Source organism: Bombus flavifrons, chromosome 13 (assembly GCF_040668555.2).
Source record: "Bombus flavifrons isolate JBK064 chromosome 13, iyBomFlav1_principal, whole genome shotgun sequence".
Classification (NCBI taxonomy): domain Eukaryota; kingdom Metazoa; phylum Arthropoda; class Insecta; order Hymenoptera; family Apidae; genus Bombus; species Bombus flavifrons.
Window position 1 is genome coordinate 11,928,802 of NC_138454.1, and position 21,949 is coordinate 11,950,750.

The following is a 21,949-nucleotide window of genomic DNA, read 5'->3' on the forward strand; positions in this document are numbered from 1 at the left end:
TCGGCCGCCGTACGTCCGACCGCGTCGTCTCTTTCTCTCTCGGCGAGCCACCGATATCGAGATCGATAAGGTGTATCCGGTGACGTCCGCGCGCCACCGCTATCTTTTCGATCTCCGTGCGCGCTCGAAATATTTTCGTAACGCCGTTTCCTCGATAACGGTACAGACCGCTCTCTTGCCTTTCCTACCACCAATTTTATCGATAAACATCGTGCGTACTTTGTTACATACGCGTACGTCGATTATGTACATAGAGAGCCGTGTACGAACGTAACGCGACGTGATATGTAAGTAATATGGAGATCCATATTTTTATATATATATATATACGTATATATAGGTAAAATGTAATATATAAATTCGACCAGGTTTCCCGTTTTTCTTCTCACTCCCCGGCTTAACGATTAACGTCTCTTCTTTATTCGCTGTCCTCCCCTTCGTCGTTCCCCGTCATCGTCATCGACGTTCGACTTTGATCGATCCTCCCTACCCTCCCCCCGTCCCGTCACTCCGTACGAACGGTTCGCCGCGCGTTACATAAAACGCGAACGCGTTTTTTTTCCCTCTAACCGGCGCGCGTTCCCCTTTAACGTCCGCTTACCGTACACACATCGTGCGTGTACGTATACGCGCCTGTATATACATAGGGAGAGAGACCGATATATTTCGGGGTACGATTATTTCTGGAACGAGCGAAAAATCCGTAGCATTCGAGGCATTCCCCGGTTTCCCCATCCCAAGAGCGTACAGGTAACACAACGTCGTCTGTTCGTCTTCGCCTTTTGCCCGTGTGTCCTGCGTTACGACGAGTCAAGCCGTGTCGCTTCGTGGCCGTGTCGATGCGAGCAAAGTGGGACTCGAAGAAGGCCAGAGCTGGCGTGGCGTTGCAACGCGAACGTGAGCGTGCGTGGCCTCTCTCGCGCGCACAAGCGCACGATAATTATCGGCAGGGTAGGGCGCGATACTCGTTCGGCCGCGAAAAAGAAATCGACGTAGGTGCCCGGTCGCGCCGGTGTCCGAGCGCCGCGTATTTACCACGGTAAATACGCCGCCAGAGGCACGGTAAATTTATCCGCGAATTAACGGCGCGGCGTTCCTTCTTATACACTCGCGGCTCTCTCCGGCTCTCCGTAACTTCGCCGTCGCCGCGTTCGCGTACGGATTTCAGGCCGCGCTCATAAATCCGGCTCTTCCCTAGGGGCCATGAGCTGTAAGAGAGGTGGGAAGAGAGGGTCGGATTTAAGGGTTTTGCGACGGGTCCGGGTACCCTCTTTCCTCTTACTCTACTCTACTCCTCCTACGTTCCTCTCTTTTCCTCTATATTTTAGAGGAAGGCCAGAGAGATCCTAGAATCGCGGGAAATTAAACGGACGTTCGGGACACGGGCGAAAAAATCGCGTCGCTCGTAAATTTCACGACGACCGAGCGAGCGGCCAGCCGTTTGCCTCACCTCGCCCGTCTCGTCGCGCCTCGTCTCGCCTCACCGCGCCTAGCTTCGTTCCCTCGCTGCCGCTGTGAACAGTCGGCCGACCGGAAACTCGGACACGCCGTGTCTCGAAGACGGCGATCGCGCTCGCGTGTGCAGTGTGCACGCGCGAGACTCTCTATATAGGTACGTGGACTAAAAGCATCGTGCAATGCGTTAAGGAAAAATAGACGTCGCTTATACGTATATGTGTAGATACATGCATCTATTCATCTGTACAGAAGAATCATAGTCGTCGTCTTTGTTGTTACTCATGGTAGTTATTCTATATCGTGATAACGTCATGACGCGCGTCCGTGAGGACGAAGAACCCTATCCGTGACAAACGAAGAAGACGACGATGACTACGACGATGACTACGACGATGACGACGACGACGACGACGACGACGACGACGACGACGACGACGATGGAAACGACGGTTGAGAGAATCGGCAAGGGTCGAGGACTTGAAGAGGGGTTTTAGTGGATAAGGGCGCGGAGGGGTAAAGGACGAGAGAAGCGCGGTTCGACAGCACATCGTCGTCGATGGGAGGAACACCGGAGGGACGAAAGGAAGAAAAGGACGTGAACGCGAAGGGGCAGGCGGAAGGGCGGCTATGGAACGAGGAACGAGGGTTGGCGAGGGGTTGAAGGGGGGGAGGGTAGGATAGGTAGCGTAGAAGAGCGAGAGTATAGGCAAGATGAGAGGCACGGCGAGGATAAAGCAAGACGCGCGTCGCGGCATGGCAAAGCATGGTAAGGCAAGGCAAGGCAAGGCAATGGCAAGGCAATAGTAAGGCAAGGCAAGACAAGACAAGGCAAGGCAAGGCAAGGCGAGGCGCAGAGGCTGGGCTGTGGCGGAGTTTTACGGAGTGCGGAGGGGACCGAAGGACGTGGTGGGAGTAAGGGCCGAATGGTTCGGTGCCGCACGGCCAGGGGAAGTCCGGGTAGTGGGGCGGGAGTAACAGAGAGAGGGGGATGGAACAGAAGACGGCGTCGAGAGTCCGCGGAAAGCCGGCAACGACCACCGCAGCAGTTGAGCGCCGCGATTCGTTCGAAGAACATCGTGCGTTGCCGGTTTCACGCGCCCCACCCCCATCGTGCGCTCTGTAGCTGTAGTGTACCGTGTGCACATTCATCGAAACATTTAACTGTGAGCAGTGGAACCGGACGGATCAACTGATCGGCGACGATCACTACACAGGTTCAGTAGTCGACAAGAGAAGAGCTACGCGACGCGGCGCGCATCATCGGTGGTTCAGTCGAGGTCGATCCACCATCAGGTGAGGATCGTTTGTGTTACAGTTTTTACACGCGACTATTATTTATTATTTTGTACGCGGCAAGATAATCGTATCGGTGAATAGTTTCAAATCAAAAGCAAAGCGCGCCGGTGTGCTTGCCGATTTTTCCGATTTAACGAATAACGCGCGTTACGGGTATACGAGCATACGCGCCGACGGGACGCAATCCGAGAATTGTTCAAATTTTTTCGGGTCACCGCTACGACGATCTCATAGTCGATCGACTACGAGTGAAGAGAAGAAAGTGAATTGAAAAAGTGAATAGTGAAGATCGATCAGTGCCGGCGTGCCATGCTTGGCACCATTTATACGGAGTGCTTCCAAATTCGTCGACTTTAGTCCCAAGTTGAAAGTTTCTTTTTCTGTTCCCCTTTTTCTGAATGTCACTCTTCCGTAATAGAAGAAACTTTTTTGCGAAATCTTTTTCACGCGCTCGCGCGAATTTCTCGGTTACGGTTACGGGGAAAAAGCGACACCAAACACAAAGGGACGAAGAAGAGATCGAGGGAAAGATTCTTTCGCGTTTATAAACGTGCTTTCTCCGTTCAAACTTTTTTTCATGTTTTTCCTCTCCTGTTCTTTTATCCTGTGTCTAGTCCGTTCTCTCCGAGCGTTGTCACGAAACGTCACGGCAAGCCTCGAGCGGTCTTGTGACGCGCGAGAAGGCGATCGATCGACGTTCACGTTCCAGATCGCGCCATCCAACTATATCGGACCTGCGTGTGGACACGCGAGGAATTCCAATTGCTTGTCCGCGAGACAGGGGACACACGCGCGCGACGTGCTCGATAAAGTAAGAGAGAGCTTCGCGAACTCGTGCGTGCTGGTGTGTGCGCGAGTACCGTCCTTCACCGATCGCCTCGTTCGAATCGACAAGCGTCAGTAAGGTGATTTCGATACGGAGAGAAGCAGCCCCTGTGAAATTGCAACGATTTTCGACTGTGACGACGATAATAGACAACGATAATAGACGACGATCGCGACGACAATAGACGACGAATAACGCTTCTGACACGACGTTGACCGATGACCGATATTCGATGTCGAAAGAACGTAGTACCGAATAGAAAAGAAAAGAAAACTCGATAGCAGTGGGCAACGATACGGAAGAGATCCGTACGCCGTACCGTTGCCACGGCGTGTGGCAGCGATTCGTATCTCGCGCAGTAGTAAATAATACCGTGTGTAAACGTGGTTACGCCGGTCGGGGGAGGTCCTCCTCCGTGGAATAGCACATGCGCTCACAGAGAGTAATAAAGAACTTTTTTATGAATGAAACAACTCGGTCGGGCGGTTCCCCTCCTCGTCTACCGCCCTCCCTTCTCCTTGCTTGTGGCAGCGCTACTCTCTCTCTCTCTCTCTCTCTCTCTTCGCTCCGTTTGCCACACTTCTCCGCTACTCGGTCCCGTACGTACACCGTCGTCGACCACCTCTTCGTCGTCGTCCTCCGCCTCCTGCTCTCTGTCTTTTCATCTCTTCGTTTCTCTCGTTCCATATCTACCCTTTTCTCTCTTGTTCCCTCGATCCGAAACACACGTCCTCGTCTCGGCGCTAGTACGAGTAAAACGGTGCACGTTGCTTTGGTGTTCTGGTGTTCTTCGCTTGCGGCCACATCAGCCAATCCGCAGTCCGCGCGGGAAACGATATTATTGCTGTACCACGAGGAATAAGTGGTAGGAATGAGAAAGATGAACTCGTGCGAGACAGAGACGCAACTAGAGACACACGCGATATCGTGTCTCTGAGAGAGAGGTCGTACCGGGCAGCTGTAGCCGTACTCAGATTAGTTCAGTTTTCGTCGTCGCGTTTCGAAGAGTGCGTTTCGGATACATCGCCGTCTCTTTTTCCTCGTTCGTTTGTCTCGTTTAATTCTCTTTTTGTCGCCTTCTATCCTTCTTTCTCTCGTCGAACGTGTGTATTGTATATATTCGTCGTCCGCGAGCCCTGACGATCGTGCGCCTATTCTTCGTCTCCTTCGCGCAAACGGTGTACGAATGCTTAGTGCCTCCTCTTTGTTCTCAGTCGTGTCTTCTGTTCGCTCGCTGTTGTGCGTGCGTTCGCAACTCTCGAGCCAGCGACAGAGATACACCGACGACCGGCTCGCGAGAAAGGGACAGTGCCAATAAAAAAAGACACTCACACATACAGACTCGACGCAACGATTCGACGAAAGGACGGCCGTCAAGGACAAACGCGAAACACCCGTCATCGCTCGTCGCGCTCCAATTCCACTCGAGCATCGTGACATTTTCGAATTTCCCGAAACTTCTGTTCCATCGCCCATTCCCATCTCTTTCTCATCGACATTTTCTTCGACGGTCGATATTACCACACTCGATGCATTTTCCTCCTCGACGTTATTCATTTCGTGAAATCAACCTCTGTTCCTAGCGAATTCGTAAAGTAATTTCGGATAGAGTTGGCGCGATTCCTCGGTTGCGTTGCGTTCTCTTGGAAGCGCTCGATAAATCGTGCTAAGCGTGACATGCGGCAAAAACCTTTAGACACTGACACTGATCAATTCTCTTTAACGTTTACAGGCGCTTACGAGGACGACTCATCAGGCGTTGAAGATTGGCGATAAGTCGCGTGGCGCAGATCGCAAAACCGCCAAAGTAGATCTGCAAGTGATCTACGAAGGCATCAAGACGACAGAGGACTGAGTTTACGAGGATCGTTTCCGGGAAGGCGCGAAAGATAGTCGCCTCACCGGAATGAGAGGTGAATCGGCGCGACCGGGTAAGCGCCCCTTAAGAGCGCTTTCCGCTTCGGAGAAGATGGAAGCCATACAGAGGGTCCACGAGGGAGAGAGCAAAGCATCGGTTGCTCGTGATATCGGTGTACCGGAGTCAACGTTACGCGGATGGTGTAAATCCGAGCACAAGATCAGGGGCATGGCAAGAAATTCCTCGACACCGGATAGCGAGGCCCACTCGCCCGCCTCGTCTTCCAGCGCGAACGTGACAGCTGCTAACTTGGCCGGTGGCTCGACCAATTTGTCGAGCGAGGACGAGAGTCCTTGTGCGAAGAAGCCGAAAATAGATAAACAGACATCGGTAACGAGCGCGAGCACGTCGTTTGTGGGTGACGTTTGTACCGACTCGGATGGTAAACCAGATAACAAACCGAAGATCGATTACGTAGGACTGATGACCAGCATGGCCGGCATGAGACCCGAAAATAGTTCGTTACTTCTGCAACAGTTGGGACTGTTATCAGGCGCAACCGGCACACTTGCCAAAAATTTGTTGAGTATGTCGCCGGCCTTGTCGCACGGCAGCACCGTCGGTCTCGTGGAGAACGGGCTTCAATACACAAAGAACACCGGAAACGCGTGTCTCGCGAACATGAGTAATTTTACCAATAGTAACAAGAGGCATAGTCTTTCAGCGATCGCACCGACGCAAATGGACTCGGTGGTCGCAAAATCATGCAGCACACGAAAGAGTTTGCCACCTGCCGCAGAAGCGCCATCTACCCCCGTGCCCGCGTCTCCCCGGAAAACAAACGAGACCAATAGCATTCCAAGATCGAGCAGCAAGCCGAGGAAGGACGGGAACATGAGCAGCGGTAGCAACAACAAGAAGGTGGACGAGGCATTATGGCTGTGGCTGACGCAGCAGCAACAGCTACTCGGTCAACAGTCGGCGAGTTTCAATCCGAGCATCAACCAGCAGGACGGTTCGTGGTTCTGGCAGTGGTACAAGCAGTGCAGTTTCCCGTTAATAACGTCGTCGCCGCCGCCAGCGCACAGTCTGGTCGCCAAGAAATCGCCCTGCAAGACTAGGGCTATGCTCGACAATGTACTTAGTAGCAACAACAGTGAGAACGTGTTACGAAACATGAACATGGAGGAGGAGTCCGCCGCTGCCGCTGCCGCCGCCGCTGCCGCCGCCGCCGCCGCCGCCGCACCCGCCGCCGCCGCCGCCCCCCCCACGGATAACCACGAGGCGAATGCCGAAGATGTGCCGTGCAACAGCGAGGAAGCGATCCGGCACGGCGAGATGTTCTTGAAATGGTTAATGGACAAATGTTCCGATCCGTCGGTTACAAGACTTCAAATCATACAGTTCAAATATCTATTGGACAGTCTGAAAGCATATAGAAAGAAGTCATCGTCTAGTTCGAAACAAAGTAGAAAATAGGCGAGAAGGGAAGAGGCACAAACTGTGATGCTAGTTATATATTGAGAAAGTGTATTAGCGATCGTCGCGCGACTAATGAGGTGGAAAAAAGATAGGTAGAATCGAACGGAAACACAAACAGACAACCAAACAAACACAGAAAATGGCTGTACAAGAGTAGCTAACTACTGCTCGTTGTTGCTCTTCGAACGTTATTGTACGCGACATACCGTTGTCGTCGCCGCCGTCGTCGTCGTCAAACTCTCCACGTCCCGTTGAAGCGACGCGTTCATTTTTCTCGTTCTTTTTTTTTATTCTTGTCGTTTCGTTCGTGCCGATTCCCGAGGATTATTAGTACACCTTGTGTTTCCGATTCGCCTGCGTGTGTGTGTATGTGTGCATAAAAAGAAGGATGAAGAGGGAAAACCAGTGTTTGCCTTCTATCATGTTTAACGGACTTCTTATTATGTCAATTTAATTTGAACGAATCAAAGACGATCCATACATTTCTCAAGCATGCCTCTCATGTTCGATAAATTACGTTCATTTATTATTTTTCGCTCCATTTGTTCTATATTTTCGACATTTTTTCTGTTCCGATATTTTTCTTTTCTGTTCCGACATTTTTCTTTTCTGTTCCGACATTTTTCTTTTCTGTTCCTTTTTTTCGAGGTACCTTATATAGGAGTCGGATTAAATCAAAATGGATCGTAATGATTCTACAGTTTTCTTATTAGAATCTTGTACATAAGAGATTATACCAAAATCATGAATGAACTGTTGTAATTATAACGAAAAATAAAATGTTCGTAGAGAGGTATAATTATCGATTAAACTTATCACTCGTTAGTTTAAGTGCGTGCGTGTGCGCGCGGCGGAAAATTTCCTTACGATCATATACAGATGAAAAAACGGAAAGAAATCGATCATAGGTTCTTTCTCGGCCGATGGACGATATTGCGTTCTCAACATTTTTTACGAAATCCCCGTTACATTATCATGACCGATGCGATAGTTATACATGCCATAAGTCAAGAATCAAGATCGCAAATCTGCATTATCTACGGTCGAGAACACATTTTAGTTTTGCCGTTACATTCTAATTATTGCGTGAATATATCTAAGAGGAAGAAAGAACTAATACGCGAACTATATACGCGATATTTAATTGTGGACTGAGCTTTTATCCCAAACAGTTCTACCTCTCGTTCTGTTAACGCGTATTTACGTATGGTAAATAATAATAAGATTTAAAATAATGTGTGCACGCGACTCGCACGAAACTAAATGGTCCAAGTAAAATGAATGAAAAAAATCATAATAAAAAAAAAAGTGACAAAAAGATGGTTGTTATATCGGTGAAAAGTTATATATTATATATAAAAGTATACATATACAATTAAGGACCTTTGTCGCTGAACTTCATGAAATAAGGTGTTTCTGGAAAATACATTTGATTACTTACCATACTGAGTGCTTTGTCCAGAGGCTCGTACTCGACATAGTCACTGACAAATTTTCCGCATCCCTGCCACGTGTACAGTTCTGGATATGGCAGTGTACTTGGTCTGATAGTAGTAGACACGAATTTCTGCAAGAGAAACGATTTAAACTGTAAAAACATTTCCTATTTCGTAATTTCTTTTTCTTACTCTGCGTTACTTTATTGCAGCAAGATTATTCCCCCCCCCCCTTCAGCCCTCGGAAAAAACCAATCTTTTTTCCGTGTATTTATTTTTGTTCTGTTTTCTTTTATTTCCTATGCGTAATGTGAAGCATTTATAAGTTTGCTTTTTAATTTTCCTCCTAGATACGTTTTTCTGGAATAGGGAACATAGTCGGACGAAACGATTGTTCTTTCTATCGCGGTCAGATGACGCGCGAAACATTAAATGTTCGTTAAAGGGAAATAATCTTGCGGTTAGTAAACTATATTTATAAAAGTAACACACAATTAAAAACCAAAGCATAGAAGGTACTGTCGAATGACAGTACGTGTAAATAAGACTGTGACAATGCACTTGTACGCAAAGTGCATACTATGTATTGTAGTTCATTTGAAACATATATAAATAAATGTATAGCGAAATTTATTTTTATTATTTAGATTGTAGAAGGAGTTTCGAGTGTATTAGAAAAATTCCTACTACACAGTTGTATTTCCATTACTTACGTTAAATGAAGGACAAACGAATAAGAAAAAATATTGATAATGAAGAGAAAAACTTAGTCTACATCAAGAATGACATTCCTCGTTACCCTTGAAAACAACACTCTTGAACGACTCAAAGAAAATTTCTTGATGCTGGTAATTTTATTTCTAACAGGTTTTAATCTTTATACAGAAGAATAATGCCTTTGTATAATGAGTCGAAACAAATATTCATCGAGCGAATACACGAAAAAAAAGCAAATGAAACAAGAGAATATTCGCATAATTCTTTAACTTATGCTTTTTTACCGAAAAGATGTACCGGAAGGTACGTAGTCGTGAGTAACGAGAAATGAAACTTTCTTTACTGGAAGATACTTGAACGTGAGAATACAGGTTAAGTCTGTTTTAAAGAGTAACTCGTTGCAGGTGGATTGCGTAGACAGATCGTTTCTTTTTTGACACTGAATATACATATTTTTCGACGAACGTCGTTTCGTTTGTATAAAAGTTACTTACTGTTTTTAGATAAAGGAAAATAACGAAACACGTGTTATAATGTGCAGAAAAAAGTGTATAATGTAAATATATATGATGTTATAGATATATAAACATTCGAGAATCTTTTCAGCTAATTACGATAAATCGAGTTAAAGAGTACGCAAACTAATTCCCTGTACATTACTATTGTTCGCCATTTTGAAATATTTAAAAATCAAGTAGGCGAGGGCTCGAGAGATCGCGCCAACGACGTATATTGATTTGTAACTATTCCAACGGACGATCTCTGCGTTTTTTAAGAGGTAAAAATCTTCGATCACGCGAAAGAGAGTCTTGAATAAATAACCTAATATTGAAAAAAACTATCGTAGGATTTAGGAACCGATAAATCGAAACTAACGTTCGAGTCTCGATTAATACCTTTATTTTAATACTTAAAAAATGATTAATTTTAACGAAATGAAATATAAATAAAAATAGAATTATTTAAACAACTGACATTTTCATAAAGACGTATTCATCACCATGATCCAAACTTTGATCCAATTACGTAATTTCCATAGAGCATGTTATCTTTGATAATACGTATATTATGATTAAAACTGAACGGTCAAAACGATCAATTCTGTAATTTTTGAAAAATTTTATAAGTTTACGACAATACGTTTTCTCCAACATGTATAATTTCTACCAAAGTGATAAAGGATTGATGCCTTAAAATAAATTTTATATTTTAATCCGGTGTTAGGGTTTTCAACCATAAACGAGGAATGATAGAAACGAACCATTCATAGACCGCAGTTTCATTCGAATCCTGAACTTCATCGTACATTTAATAATTTACTTACTTGTACACCGCATTCATTTTCGCACGCTAGCAATAGCGGTTTTCGATTTGGATATTTCACGTGAAATTGTTGTCGAAAATTTTCGGCGTACCACGCGAGCAGCTTCTCTTTATCGCTGACATTACAATAACTATTCGGAAGTGTTTTTAGGTAGAGATCTTTTGTGCGGTCAACTTCGGGCCAACACAGTTTGATTAGACATAATTCTTGTTGCACTTCCTGTATGTGCTCTCGCGTTATTTCAAGAAGACTTTCGTACGTTGATTCTTTCTTCGACCTATCATCTTCCTCTTCCAAATAAGTTGATACACTTTCATAACTTTCATGACTTTCGTGACTTTCGTGACTTTCGTGATATTCGACTTCTTCGGTCATTTGTAATTTCATAATAAATAAATGACTTAGAGCAGAAGTAAGGTTAATAACTTCACCGTTATAACTTCAGCTTGTTATCGTTATTTATTTGTATCTAAGGTAGTCATGATTCAAACAGTTCCTTAAGAATTGTTTATTGCCACGGTAACTTATGAAAACAATGTGTTCTACGCATATACAGTATACAGTGATTTTTAGAATGCTCGATAGGCGGCAGCATCTTCCGTGCATGTTTGAACCACGAATCAACTGTAAAAAAATATGATAGACGTATCAGTTGTAACCTTTTCGTTGCGTTTTATACGTTAGGTGTTACGATTAGAATACACACGCGTCAACATTTATTAAATTAGTAAAATCGCGGATAATGCATAGACTTTTTATCGTATGTGATGTGTAGTTTTTCTCTGCGATACAAGGTGGCCTATATTTACAAGGATTTCTCGTTATGACATCTGTAAAAAGGATCGTAAACGGTGGATATATGTACTTCAGTTACCAACGATATATCGGCAGTAGATAAATTTTATATTCTATTTGAATATGTACGTACACAATTATTCAGAGATTTCCTGGATATTTAGAATTTATATTTTAGGAACAAATTACATTTCGCGCAAAAAGTGGCATGCAATAATAAGCGTCATAATTTTATTAATGAAATTTTCCACATACATATCATTGGTATAAAACATACGCGTTATTAGAACAAAAATACATACAAGCTATGAAAACGATGCTCACGATGGTATATATATTTTATTTATAAACTATAAATATAACAAATTGGATCGATCTTTTCGTAATATGTAACAAGACCAATGAAACTGAAACATATAATTAGTTATAAATGTGTTATATCATTTTAAAAAGGACTTTGCGTTCTTCAAAATTTATGCGATTTAGGTCCAAAAAGATTTGGTAATGCCATATGTACCATCGAACCAATTTACTACTCATCATCTTTCGTATACCTCTTATCTCGATAAAAGAACTTCAACCGCATTTCTCTCCTATAACATTATTCATTCATTCACGTCATGGATTCTCATGTGTCACACGAAAGTCGATCGAAACATCGAATTATACCATCGCTCCGAGGAACAACTTCAATTCGCGTCATTTGAATCTTGCCGCCACTTTTGAGCTGCCTCCCGTCTGGCATCCGGTACTAATTGCGATTGCATACCACCTAAAACGTTGCTCGTCGCTTCTGTAGCTAAAATAATTGGCTTCACAACAGTCGGTGGTATTTGTCGTAACACACCTCCTACAGCACCAGAGACTCCTTTTTGTTCGTGTTCTTCGCTAGCTACACGAACTAATTGATTTGCCGTTTCTCCTAAGCCCTGAAATTAAAAAATAAAATTAGCGATCTTATACTCCAGTATTTTATCATTCCAATAATTTACCTCTTTTACTAGCATATACGCATTAGCCATCCCTTCTCGAATATCCAATGGCTGACTATATCTTTTCCGGCGTCCTTTCTGTCCCTTGTGTTTACGCCTCACGCTGGGACCAGGACTCACCATATCATAAGCTGTCTCGGCTGTACTTTGTATAGCGTGTATCAACCTAGAAGTCAATTCCAACGCCGCCATTGCGGTAGACGTCGTGAAACTGTTTGCACCTCGTTGTAATCCTCTAAATATCCTACCATCTTTCTGGTATTGTTCGATAGGCAACCAGAACAAATCCCTTATTCCTTGAACTGCAACAAGCATATTATCGTGCTTAAATATATATTACATTATTCTGAATTTTATTTACAATACGACGAACATATACTTACACAATTGTACTAACGAGTGCATGGGACCGACACCGCCAAGTAAGCTTGGAAGTTGATTCTTCTTTATATCTTGCAACCATTCGGAAAGTAAAAACGTTACTAATTTATCGAATCCCAGAAGTCCATGCCGATGTGTTAATCTTTTCAGTCTTAATTCGGAGCAATTCAACTGCGCCAGGCCCATTAGAAGCCCTGCTAACGGCCCATGAGTGAGGTCTACACGCTTTCCATGATAATCTAATCGAACAAGGACTTCAGGGGAAAATATCACACTCCTAACGTGAATCAAATAAATCAAGTTTCAATATTATATATCAAAAAGGGACATTAGTCTATAACTATTATTCGAATATTAATTATAATTTTATTAATATTACCTAAAATATATTGGTTGACAATCTTCGTGAACTTCATGCGTCGGTTTCACCTTCACATTGTTTTCTTTGATCATCAATTCATCTTCCAAGAGTATCAATAAGTTCGGATCTATGCTATCGTTTTGTGATGTATTCGTTGGCGTTGGTGCATTAGGCGCGGAATCGTTCACACTCATAACCGGTGGGTGATGCGTCGGTGTTCCTTGCTTGGACACTGGAGCGGATTGCGAATTGTTAGGTGCACTAGAATTTTCTTGAGCTTGCTTCGAACCGTTACCCAATTCGTTGAAAAATTCTATCAAGAACAGTAGGCTATCCTGGTCGATATTTAATCGCAACGGCAGTAGACTGAGTTTTAAACAACATTCTTGAGCACTTAATCTTGGATCCGGTCTAACATGCACCGCTTTCATGGCAAACATGTTCGCGTGAGACTGTCTCGGTTTTGCTTCACTACTATATTGATACAAGAACTTGTTGATATGCGAGGACGCCAATCTGTCTCTGATTTCTATCTCGTTTACCAATAATATTTGTCTTGCTGCTTCTGTCGTGTTTTCCGGATAAACTTCGTGTTGGAAGCGCACTTTATTCAACTGAAGTTCCATTAAAATATCAGAACGACGGGCAGGACCTCCCATTACTTGCCAATCGGTTGTCTCTTTACATTTTCCACGTGGTGAATTTGGCGCACTTCCAAAATGTACTTCGTTCGAATTAGACTTATTGAAAGCTACGCCGTCCCACCATGGTGGCCTAGTTCTATAAGAGTAAATGATATATTGTACAATGCATATGAATCGGTCACGTCAATATTTAATGACTAGGATGCATACTTATCCTGAGGCGCCGTGTTAGGACGAACCATGATGTCATTTATACTGACTTGTTTCTTGGCTGTCGATTGCAGAACTTCAAAATCTTTTCCTCCGTACATGTGCCAGATCAGAGTCATTTCACAAAGGGTATACCTTAAAATTGGAGCTGGGAAATGTTTTGGCGCCTTAAGTAGATCAGTTTTACCGAGTGGAACCGCGAAGTGATTATCTATTATCCTTAAAGATTCTTGACAAAGCCAACGAACTTCTGGAACACCATGCCTGGGCATAATTCCTGTACCCGCTTCTTCTCCTAATATACAAAAATCTTCGTTTGGATCCTCAGTTTCTATATTACATTCTGTTTTGGTATATTTCTCGGAACTTTTACACATTTCAGGTACTGTCTGTGAAGCAGGACGAGACTCATCGGGAAAGAAAAACACTTCCACCTGATTTTCATTCACTAACGTATTACCGTCTGTATTCGAAGGTATTCCTGTAACATAATTCTTACGAAATAATAGATATGTGGATGAATAGATGAGGATGTTTCCTCTTATACCACTTGATATTACCTTTTACTGTTTCTTCCATTGCCTCTTTCATCAAACTGTTAACACGTTCAACTTGACTCTTACTAAGAGTGTTAATACACTCATTCCCTAGAAGACTTTCTTCGTCGCCAGAACTTGGTACGGTAATAGTACTCTCGGCGGTTTCCATGTTCGGCAAAAGATCTCCATCATTGGCAAAATAAGTTAACAATTGAATAAGAGCACGTGCAGAATCTGAGCAAGTCCGAATATGCAACATGTTATTGCTTGCCCTTAAATCCACTCTAGGTGCACCACCGCACATTTTATCGTTTAATCTCAGCGACAATTCAAACAATCCTACGTCCATTACGCAAACATAATCGCGACGAAGATCCACACCTTTCCCTAATTTGTTAGATATGAACAAGGCAATATCTTCTGCTATAAAACGTAGTGTCGAAGTGTTTGTATGCGCAGCAATATTGCTGGAAACACTAAAATTACCAAGAGTTACCATTGACCTTAATGGCAGATGAATTGGTCTGAAATCATGTGAATTCCCTATTACATTATTGTGCTTAGTGAATATTGCTTAAGTCAATGAAAATAAGAACCTGTAATCGACCATGCAATTCCAAAGATGCAAGTGTAATTCTGTTAATATTCCTGGTGGAGAATATCCAGCAACAGGATGATCGGCTACGTCCAAACAATCTGTTAACTGCGTAAACCATGATGTGCCAGTGTTACACATTCTATGCCTTAATGTAGCATTTGCAATGCCTACCGCTACTCTGAAAGTCTATTTCAAAACAACTTATGATTATTCAATCGATTAATGAAAATGATAATTTTATTCGGAGTTTAAAAGAAAAAAGAAAAAAAGAAGGAAAAAAGAAACGAACTTTAATACGGTGCGTTTGATGAGCAGCTTGTATCCTAATAGCGAGCATCACCATGTCATCATTATTGTTTGTTCCCATTACATTCTCGTTTAGCCCGCTTTTATATATAGTGTTCTGACAATGTTGCGGAATGTCGCTATTAATAGATCTCAGTGACGGTGGTTGCAAAGGAGTTGTCATTAATCCACAATGATCCAAAGACATCCCCCTTATCATGGCGCAAACGTAACCCAGATTTGAATTTCCTTTGTACGCGGTTACCGAAAATATCGTCGCATCTTCTAATCGAATTATTAATTCGCCTTGTTGCCCAGGGATGACGTTGCGCATTGAGTCACGAACAGGAGTATACATACAGAGAAGGCCTTGATCTATATTCAAAATTAGTGCTAGATTGCTCTGGCCATTCCTCGACACGTTGTTTTGATGCTGTCTATAATGTTTGTCGGCTGCAGAATAAAATATACCCCCTTCCTCCGAGTCCGAATCGGAATCATACTGAATCCTGCTTTTACACGTGCTAAATCTTAAGACGGAAAATTATACATCTTTTTAATCGAATATATAAAAATTATATTATCTGTTTTCAATGTTGGTTACCTGGGATAAACAGATTCTTGCAACAAGGTAGATGCCAAATCGAGACCTATGTGATTTTCCATGTGCGTACCATACTTCGGTCTTGGCGCCGATGGTTTCCATAAAAAAAGATCAGTATTGAATCTATTGTATAGCAATTCATACAGATGTTTCGATGGTATTTGGACGGAAACACACGGGAAGTTAATTTCTAATTGTATTCTGGAACTACGGATGCCTTCGTCCATAAACTCTAACATCTCTTCTCGACTTCCTGGTATGATTAATTCTTCGCCCTCTCTGTTGAATTCATAGTGTCAGATATATGTCGCGGCACGCTCTCGTAAATTAAAAAATACTATCACGCAAACCTTTGTTCCGAATCATTCTTGTCGCCTTGTGCAGGGGGTTTCGAATGAGGGGTATCAGATTCATGAATAACACGCTTTGAACTGAACGGAGATGGCTGATGTTTAGGCGTATTTTCTAGAGTTTCGTCGAAACTAGAATCTGGCTCTCCTTCAGAGCTATCTTCCAGCTGATCGCTTAAACGTTGTGGATAGATTGTAATAACTATTCTAGCCCAATCAAATCCTTCGTTAACTTGTTGACACGATGCATTATTTTTTTCATGAGTTGTAACTTTGCCTATATTTAATGGAACGTCTGTCTCCGTTTCTGCATACGAAAGCAGTAACTTTCGGAATTGAATTTCGAAATGTTTTTTCACAGAATGCGGACAATTCTTCGAGAAAATTGAATGCGGGCGAGAATGAATTTGTGCATCTGTCATTTTCAAAATCATATAATCTGTTCTCACCGATCTCTTCCACCATGGTGCTCGATTCATATCGTGCAAAGGTCTCAAATCTGGTATTGGAAACCTATTTTTAAATTATTGTACATGAAATGTTTTATAATTTCGATGGATCTTTGTTTCTATGTACGTGTATGTAAATTACCTTAATTTTATTATACATTGCGACGAAGATACTTTTATCATAGCAGCAAAGTCTGATAAAGTGGGACTTTCTATGGCTTGATAAAATAAAGTTTGTTGATTCTAAAAATTATATAGCAAGAAAATAATGGAAACTGCACAGTTTAGTAAATTAATATAGTAATAATACAAACTGGTAACTTACAGTATTCTTATTACTAGATACAGTATTACAAACGCAAATAGGTTGCGGATTAAGTAGGGCACATATCCTATCTACAATAGTTATATCCACTTCACTTTTGCACGGTTCCAATTCGATACTAAAAGGAAAAATGTGATGAAATTAAGTCAAACTGACATGTTTCAAACATATATATACTTACTCAATTGTTGTATGTGGATCTGCACATTTCAATAGTTGAGCATATCCTGTATTTTCAATATGCTCTACATATTTAAATTTCATTTTAAAGTCTGTTTTATTAGTGTAGCCAAAATTCGTTGAATCCTCCTTTGGAAATGTAAGCAGTTCAACAAATTCAGTTGGTGGAGTCACGTTTGCTCCAGAATTATTTGAATCAATTAAACATTCTACAATTTCTAAGCTAGCTAAAGTTAGTGTCCCCGATACTACAGAGAACCATGAAACATTTTTTTCTCTCCCTTCAATTACTAACGGCGCAGCAAGTAATCTGTAATAAGCAATAAAGGACTTAATTCAAGGTTTCATATTTCATTTGTCATATATTAATTTTAGATACCTAATGTGACTTAAATGGCAAGCATCTAAGAGTACTTTTGATGCCTTATCAAAGTCTTTGTTTCCATATCCTCCAGCTCTGAACATTCCTAATTGTTTGAAAAATTCGTCCGCCGAATTTTTCATCTGACGTATACTGGAACACGTTAAACCACCTCCTTCTACGCACGTGGTTAGTATGTCTTCGTGTAGTAGGATTACAGCTATGGAAGATACCCTTACGTGAAAATGAGATGTTTCTGCAGATGGACTGTTATCCACACTATGCCTGTGTTTCTGTTGCTTTGGTAAATTTGTTGCTGAATTTTTTAAACTAATACTACTAGATAATATACTCCCGTCCATGCTAATATTATTGCTTGTGATCGAATCATTCATTGATGTTGAACCAGGTAACCGCATCGGTAAAAACTCGTCTTTATTATCTGACTCATCTAAAGATGCCGTCGACCATCCTTGTGCATGCCTTAAATCCTGTTAGAAAATTTTTTTAAACATAATATATTCTTTCCAATTTTTTGAAATTGCACTATTACAACTTTTATAGTATACCATAGAACGTAATCCTTGAGTTGGATGTATTTGATGAATAAGTTCTCGTTCGACGCGATTAAAGTCACTACCAGCCATAGGCTTTTCCATACACGCTCTTGGCGCAACATTACTAACATCTTCTAAATCTGGAGAAGCAAGTCCATGCCCTAATTCCAATAACACATGCACTTGCCGTGGACTTAAAAATGAAGTAAAGGATCCCAATGTCACTTCTAATTCTACCTGAAGTAATTAGTTCTCTTTCATTTCATATCAAACACATTATAATTTGAAGCTATTATTCTTTTTTATATTAAATAAACCAAATTAATAATTAGGTTTTACCTTTGGTCCTGAAACACCCTCTCCTTGCTTTAATTTTAATCTTATTTCCTGTCTGCCTGCTAACTTAGCAAACATTATAGGATTTGATTCGCTTAAATTATTAATAATATTTGCTTCTGGAGGAGTTTGCATATTTTGAGTAGGAGATACTTGTGCAGAAGAAAAATGACCATCTGAATTCTGTAAAGAACAACTTCCTCAAAAAATGTTCAGTCACATATTTTTCTTGCTAGATCTAGTAAAAGATGTTACTTTAGAATCTGGTGTAGAACCTCTGCTTGTTGTTATAATGCTTCTAGAGAAAGTTCTCGCTCGAGATGGAAATTCATCTGTATGGAACGTCACACCTTCTAAATAAAACCTTTTTGTTGTGAATGCTGACACAACATATCCTTTTGTTGACTGACTAGGGTCTAATGAAGTACTGCTTGGATCTAAGCCTGCTTCATCTGAATATTCAAGATTTTTTATACACATTTCTATTGCAACCCCCGTTGAAGAATCTAGTGGCACATGTTCCAAACGTATTACAGTATCTATAAATCTTACTTTCACTCTACATAAAACTGAAATACATAAATATTATATATATCTTAACAACATCTCATCACCATTTTTCTGAAACATTTGCAAATCCTTACTTGAATCTATTGTTTGTGCAAACAATTCAACTCCTTCTAATGGCTGTGAATTTCCAACATTTTTTGCATCTTCCTGTAAACACTCTTGTGCAAGTTGCATGCTGGATGTCATAGAGCTCCACATAGACTCAAACATCGAAGTTCCAGTTTTTGCCCTCTGTCTGGGCTGAACGGTTAATCTTAAACTGGTAACTTCTACATAACTAGCTTCACTAAGCAAAGCTGACCATGGTATGCTAACAGACATTTCTGATACAAAACCATCAACAAATTCTAATGGAAGTTGTTGTTGCTCTCCCATTTCGTTAAGGGCCTGTTACAAAAAAAATTCACATGCATATTTATAAATCTTTTTACTCACTTTTAAATGTCATTACAGGCAAACAAATAACTTCACGCATGGCCTAAAGTAATTGCCTTATCTTTATTTTTAGCCGAGGGCTAACAAAGAAACATAAAACAAAGAAAATGACAGTACCTGTACATCAAGGCTGACATTGGTTACACGACCAGTTCCATTGTACAGATCTACAGTGAGCTGATCCAATGTCAATTTTTCCTCCAAAAATTGACCCAGATATCGTTGTAAGAGATACCTGCAAGCTCGTTTCTTGATCCCTTGAGACCAAGGAATGCATCCCAACCAAGACATATTTTCTACCCACGTTTAACAATCTAATCTATGAAAGACATGGAATTTTCGAAAGTAACTCTCGTCATGCGTCTCGTTATTAGGCCTGTTATTCGGGCACAGTGTAGGAATAGCAATTTATCCACGTGAATTCCATCTTTCCAACACGTGTCCACTTTGGTGCAATGATCCTTAACATAATACGGTGATTCGGATATAACGGGGTTCTAGCTGCGTAATATTTTCCTTTGGATGCAACTACACACGCATACACACACGCACGCCTGCATACATAGAATTCTGACTATCGGACAAACGCTATGAAATGAAACACTGGTGTCTCATTGACTGAAATCAGCTGACTGTGGAGAGAGATGGACCGTTACCTCTGTTTTCCAATGTTCCTTCCCCTTTCTTGTATCGATGGATTTTTCGTTTTATATTTTTCTTCCTAGATTTTATGTAAAAACTTTATCATGTTCAACTATTTTCATAGTTTTTTTGCAACATTTTTGTTTTTCATGTTTTTTTTTTTTTTTTTTTTTTGATGAACGCGAGCATCTTCATTTCTTTTTCTCTATAACGAATGAAATAATACAAAAGGTTGAGAAATAAAATTAAATAATTATATTCTATGCTTTTCTGAATGTTACTTTTTGAAAGATATTTAAGGGAAAATTCTTTTATTCATCGTTAATTTTAAAACATATAAAATATAGGTGAAAATTATTTTTATTATAATATTACTATATAGGTGTTTGAATGCATATGTATGAAAAAATATGATTTTTTGGAAGAAATGATCGTACGATAAACGACTAGATGTATTCCTTTTATTGTGTTTCTTTTTTAAATGCACATGCAAATTGCTCTTTAAACCGAATCGAAGTATGAAACATTTATATCTTTATTCTTGTCTTTAACAATTTAAATTATTTGTTATGTATTTTTCATGTTTCAAACAAAACAATTGTTTTTCGACAAACAATTCGCTCTTCTTAAATATCGTTTAAAAGTTAATCGTTTAATCATGGTTTTTTAAAAGTCAATGTAATCGATGCAAGATATTTTTAAAATGTTTACTAGCCTGAATGTATCTATGTTCATAGTAATTTCTGTGTATAATTTACTAATTTCTGTATATAATTTACTAAGTTCAGGTATGTGGAAATTGGTTGATCTGTCATTCGGATTGTCTGATAATTTGCTAAAAATTAATTAAGGATTATATTTTCTGTTCCTACAGATAACAAAGAAATTTTCTTTTGTCATTTGAAAGATGGCACTAACCAATATCTTACTTCTTAGTCAAATATCTGGATATGTCGTAGCTCTTGTTTTATCACTTTGTATCATCATACCAATGAGTTTGCATGAAGACGAATTTAGGTAGTTGTCATTCTAAATAAAACCGAGTCTTGATATAACAAATATTATTAGAATGTATATACATGGAAATAGATATGTTATGCACTGATTAACATTTGTTTACAGAGGACATTGTCTGTTGTTCTCAACAGGAACTTGGCAAGAATCAGACGGTCAGTTTGTAGTAAATTGGGCCTCACAAGCGTACTGTAATTACACGATATTTGTTGGTTTGATGTTGTTGTTAACATCTGCGGTTCAAATTTATCGGCTTTCCCTGCTTATGTACCGTGGAGAAGACAGTTCCTTCCTATCTGCATTCATAGATGTTGTCAGTTCAATATTCCTTACAACAATCACTTTAATCGCTGCAATTATTATTACGCTTGGATTTATGACTTGGTGTCAATGTATGACCAAAAGATTTCCATCTTGCGAATTGGCAGCTGGGAATGACATTGACAAAGCTGATGGTATAGACACAACTGGTTTTCATATTGAATTAGCTGCAGTCCAATTTGGTACATGGACCAGTTTATCTATTTGGGTTGGCCTGTCAGTATTCGCAGTACTAAAATTATTACGATATCATCAATTAGAAAATATGAAGGTTTCAATGTACAGAGAAAGACAAAGATTGATAGAAGCTGCCAGAAGTAACGAAATACAAGAATCAACTTAAAAATTTTGATTGTTCAAAATTCTTAAAATGGTAGTATTTTTTTATTCTATTATTCTTACTCTTCAGAGAAATATTTATACCCTATGAAATAAGTTTTCCAGACGCACACTTTGTTGTAATCAATATAATCTTAAACATTTAATGTGATCCAAGATGGTTCATTTAATCTATTAAGGAGTTGAAAAACTGTATTTACAGAAGTAAGAAGTTATAATGTTGAAATGAATATGGCTTATACTTAAAAGATTATTATACTTAAA

General features: G+C 40.7%; 4 protein-coding genes across 5 annotated transcripts; 2 read left to right on the forward strand and 2 right to left on the reverse strand.

The window, feature by feature from the left end:
* Nucleotides 1-2,500: 2,500 nt before the first annotated feature.
* On the forward strand, nt 2,501-7,291 carry dan (protein distal antenna). 2 transcript variants are annotated; one of them, XM_069125345.1, is made up of 2 exons: nt 2,501-2,751; nt 5,313-7,291. In XM_069125345.1, the coding sequence occupies exon 2, from the start codon at nt 5,487-5,489 to the stop codon at nt 6,915-6,917; it is 1,431 nt and encodes a 476-aa protein (XP_068981446.1). In that variant the 5' UTR covers nt 2,501-2,751; nt 5,313-5,486; the 3' UTR covers nt 6,918-7,291. The 2 variants fall into 2 exon arrangements, with proteins under 2 accessions (XP_068981446.1, XP_068981447.1); XM_069125346.1 differs by lacking the exon at nt 2,501-2,751 and adding an exon at nt 2,785-3,029.
* A 978-nt stretch (nt 7,292-8,269) lies between these two features.
* Nucleotides 8,270-11,114, reverse strand: LOC138186446 (dynein regulatory complex subunit 7). Its single transcript, XM_081833771.1, is given in 3 exon segments — nt 8,270-8,307; nt 8,310-8,487; nt 10,398-11,114. Coding segments are annotated over 3 exon segments (603 nt in total). The 5' UTR covers nt 10,785-11,114.
* A 282-nt stretch (nt 11,115-11,396) lies between these two features.
* On the reverse strand, nt 11,397-19,998 carry Atg2 (Autophagy-related 2). Its single transcript, XM_069125330.1, has 19 exons — nt 19,487-19,998; nt 19,009-19,321; nt 18,620-18,933; nt 18,368-18,547; nt 18,041-18,265; nt 17,490-17,962; nt 17,112-17,420; nt 16,931-17,048; nt 16,748-16,848; nt 16,157-16,669; nt 15,807-16,085; nt 15,207-15,732; nt 14,916-15,103; nt 14,341-14,843; nt 13,781-14,261; nt 12,945-13,706; nt 12,568-12,842; nt 12,185-12,486; nt 11,397-12,121 (listed from the first exon to the last, which is right to left on the reverse strand). Exons 1-19 carry the CDS (start codon nt 19,658-19,660, stop codon nt 11,882-11,884), a joined length of 6,276 nt encoding a protein of 2,091 aa, XP_068981431.1. The 5' UTR covers nt 19,661-19,998; the 3' UTR covers nt 11,397-11,881.
* A 785-nt stretch (nt 19,999-20,783) lies between these two features.
* LOC138186537 (transmembrane protein 179) lies at nt 20,784-21,741 on the forward strand. Its single transcript, XM_069126510.1, has 2 exons — nt 20,784-21,028; nt 21,134-21,741. The coding sequence occupies exons 1-2, from the start codon at nt 20,919-20,921 to the stop codon at nt 21,687-21,689; spliced, it is 666 nt and encodes a 221-aa protein (XP_068982611.1). The 5' UTR covers nt 20,784-20,918; the 3' UTR covers nt 21,690-21,741.
* Nucleotides 21,742-21,949: the final 208 nt, after the last annotated feature.

Excerpts from the sequence above, each read along its gene's own strand:
- Atg2 (XM_069125330.1), bottom strand. The coding sequence starts at position 19,660 with ATGTCTTGGTTGGGATGCATTCCTTGGTCTCAAGGGATCAAGAAACGA. Across the intron at positions 17,421-17,489 it reads TGCCATTTAAGTCACATTAG|ATTACTTGCTGCGCCGTTAG; the intron begins GTATCTAAAATT and ends TGCTTATTACAG. Across the intron at positions 16,849-16,930 it reads TATCTAGTAATAAGAATACT|AATCAACAAACTTTATTTTA; the intron begins GTAAGTTACCAG and ends TATAATTTTTAG.
- dan (XM_069125345.1), top strand. The coding sequence starts at position 5,487 with ATGAGAGGTGAATCGGCGCGACCGGGTAAGCGCCCCTTAAGAGCGCTT.
- LOC138186537 (XM_069126510.1), top strand. The coding sequence starts at position 20,919 with ATGGCACTAACCAATATCTTACTTCTTAGTCAAATATCTGGATATGTC. Across the intron at positions 21,029-21,133 it reads TTGCATGAAGACGAATTTAG|AGGACATTGTCTGTTGTTCT; the intron begins GTAGTTGTCATT and ends ATTTGTTTACAG.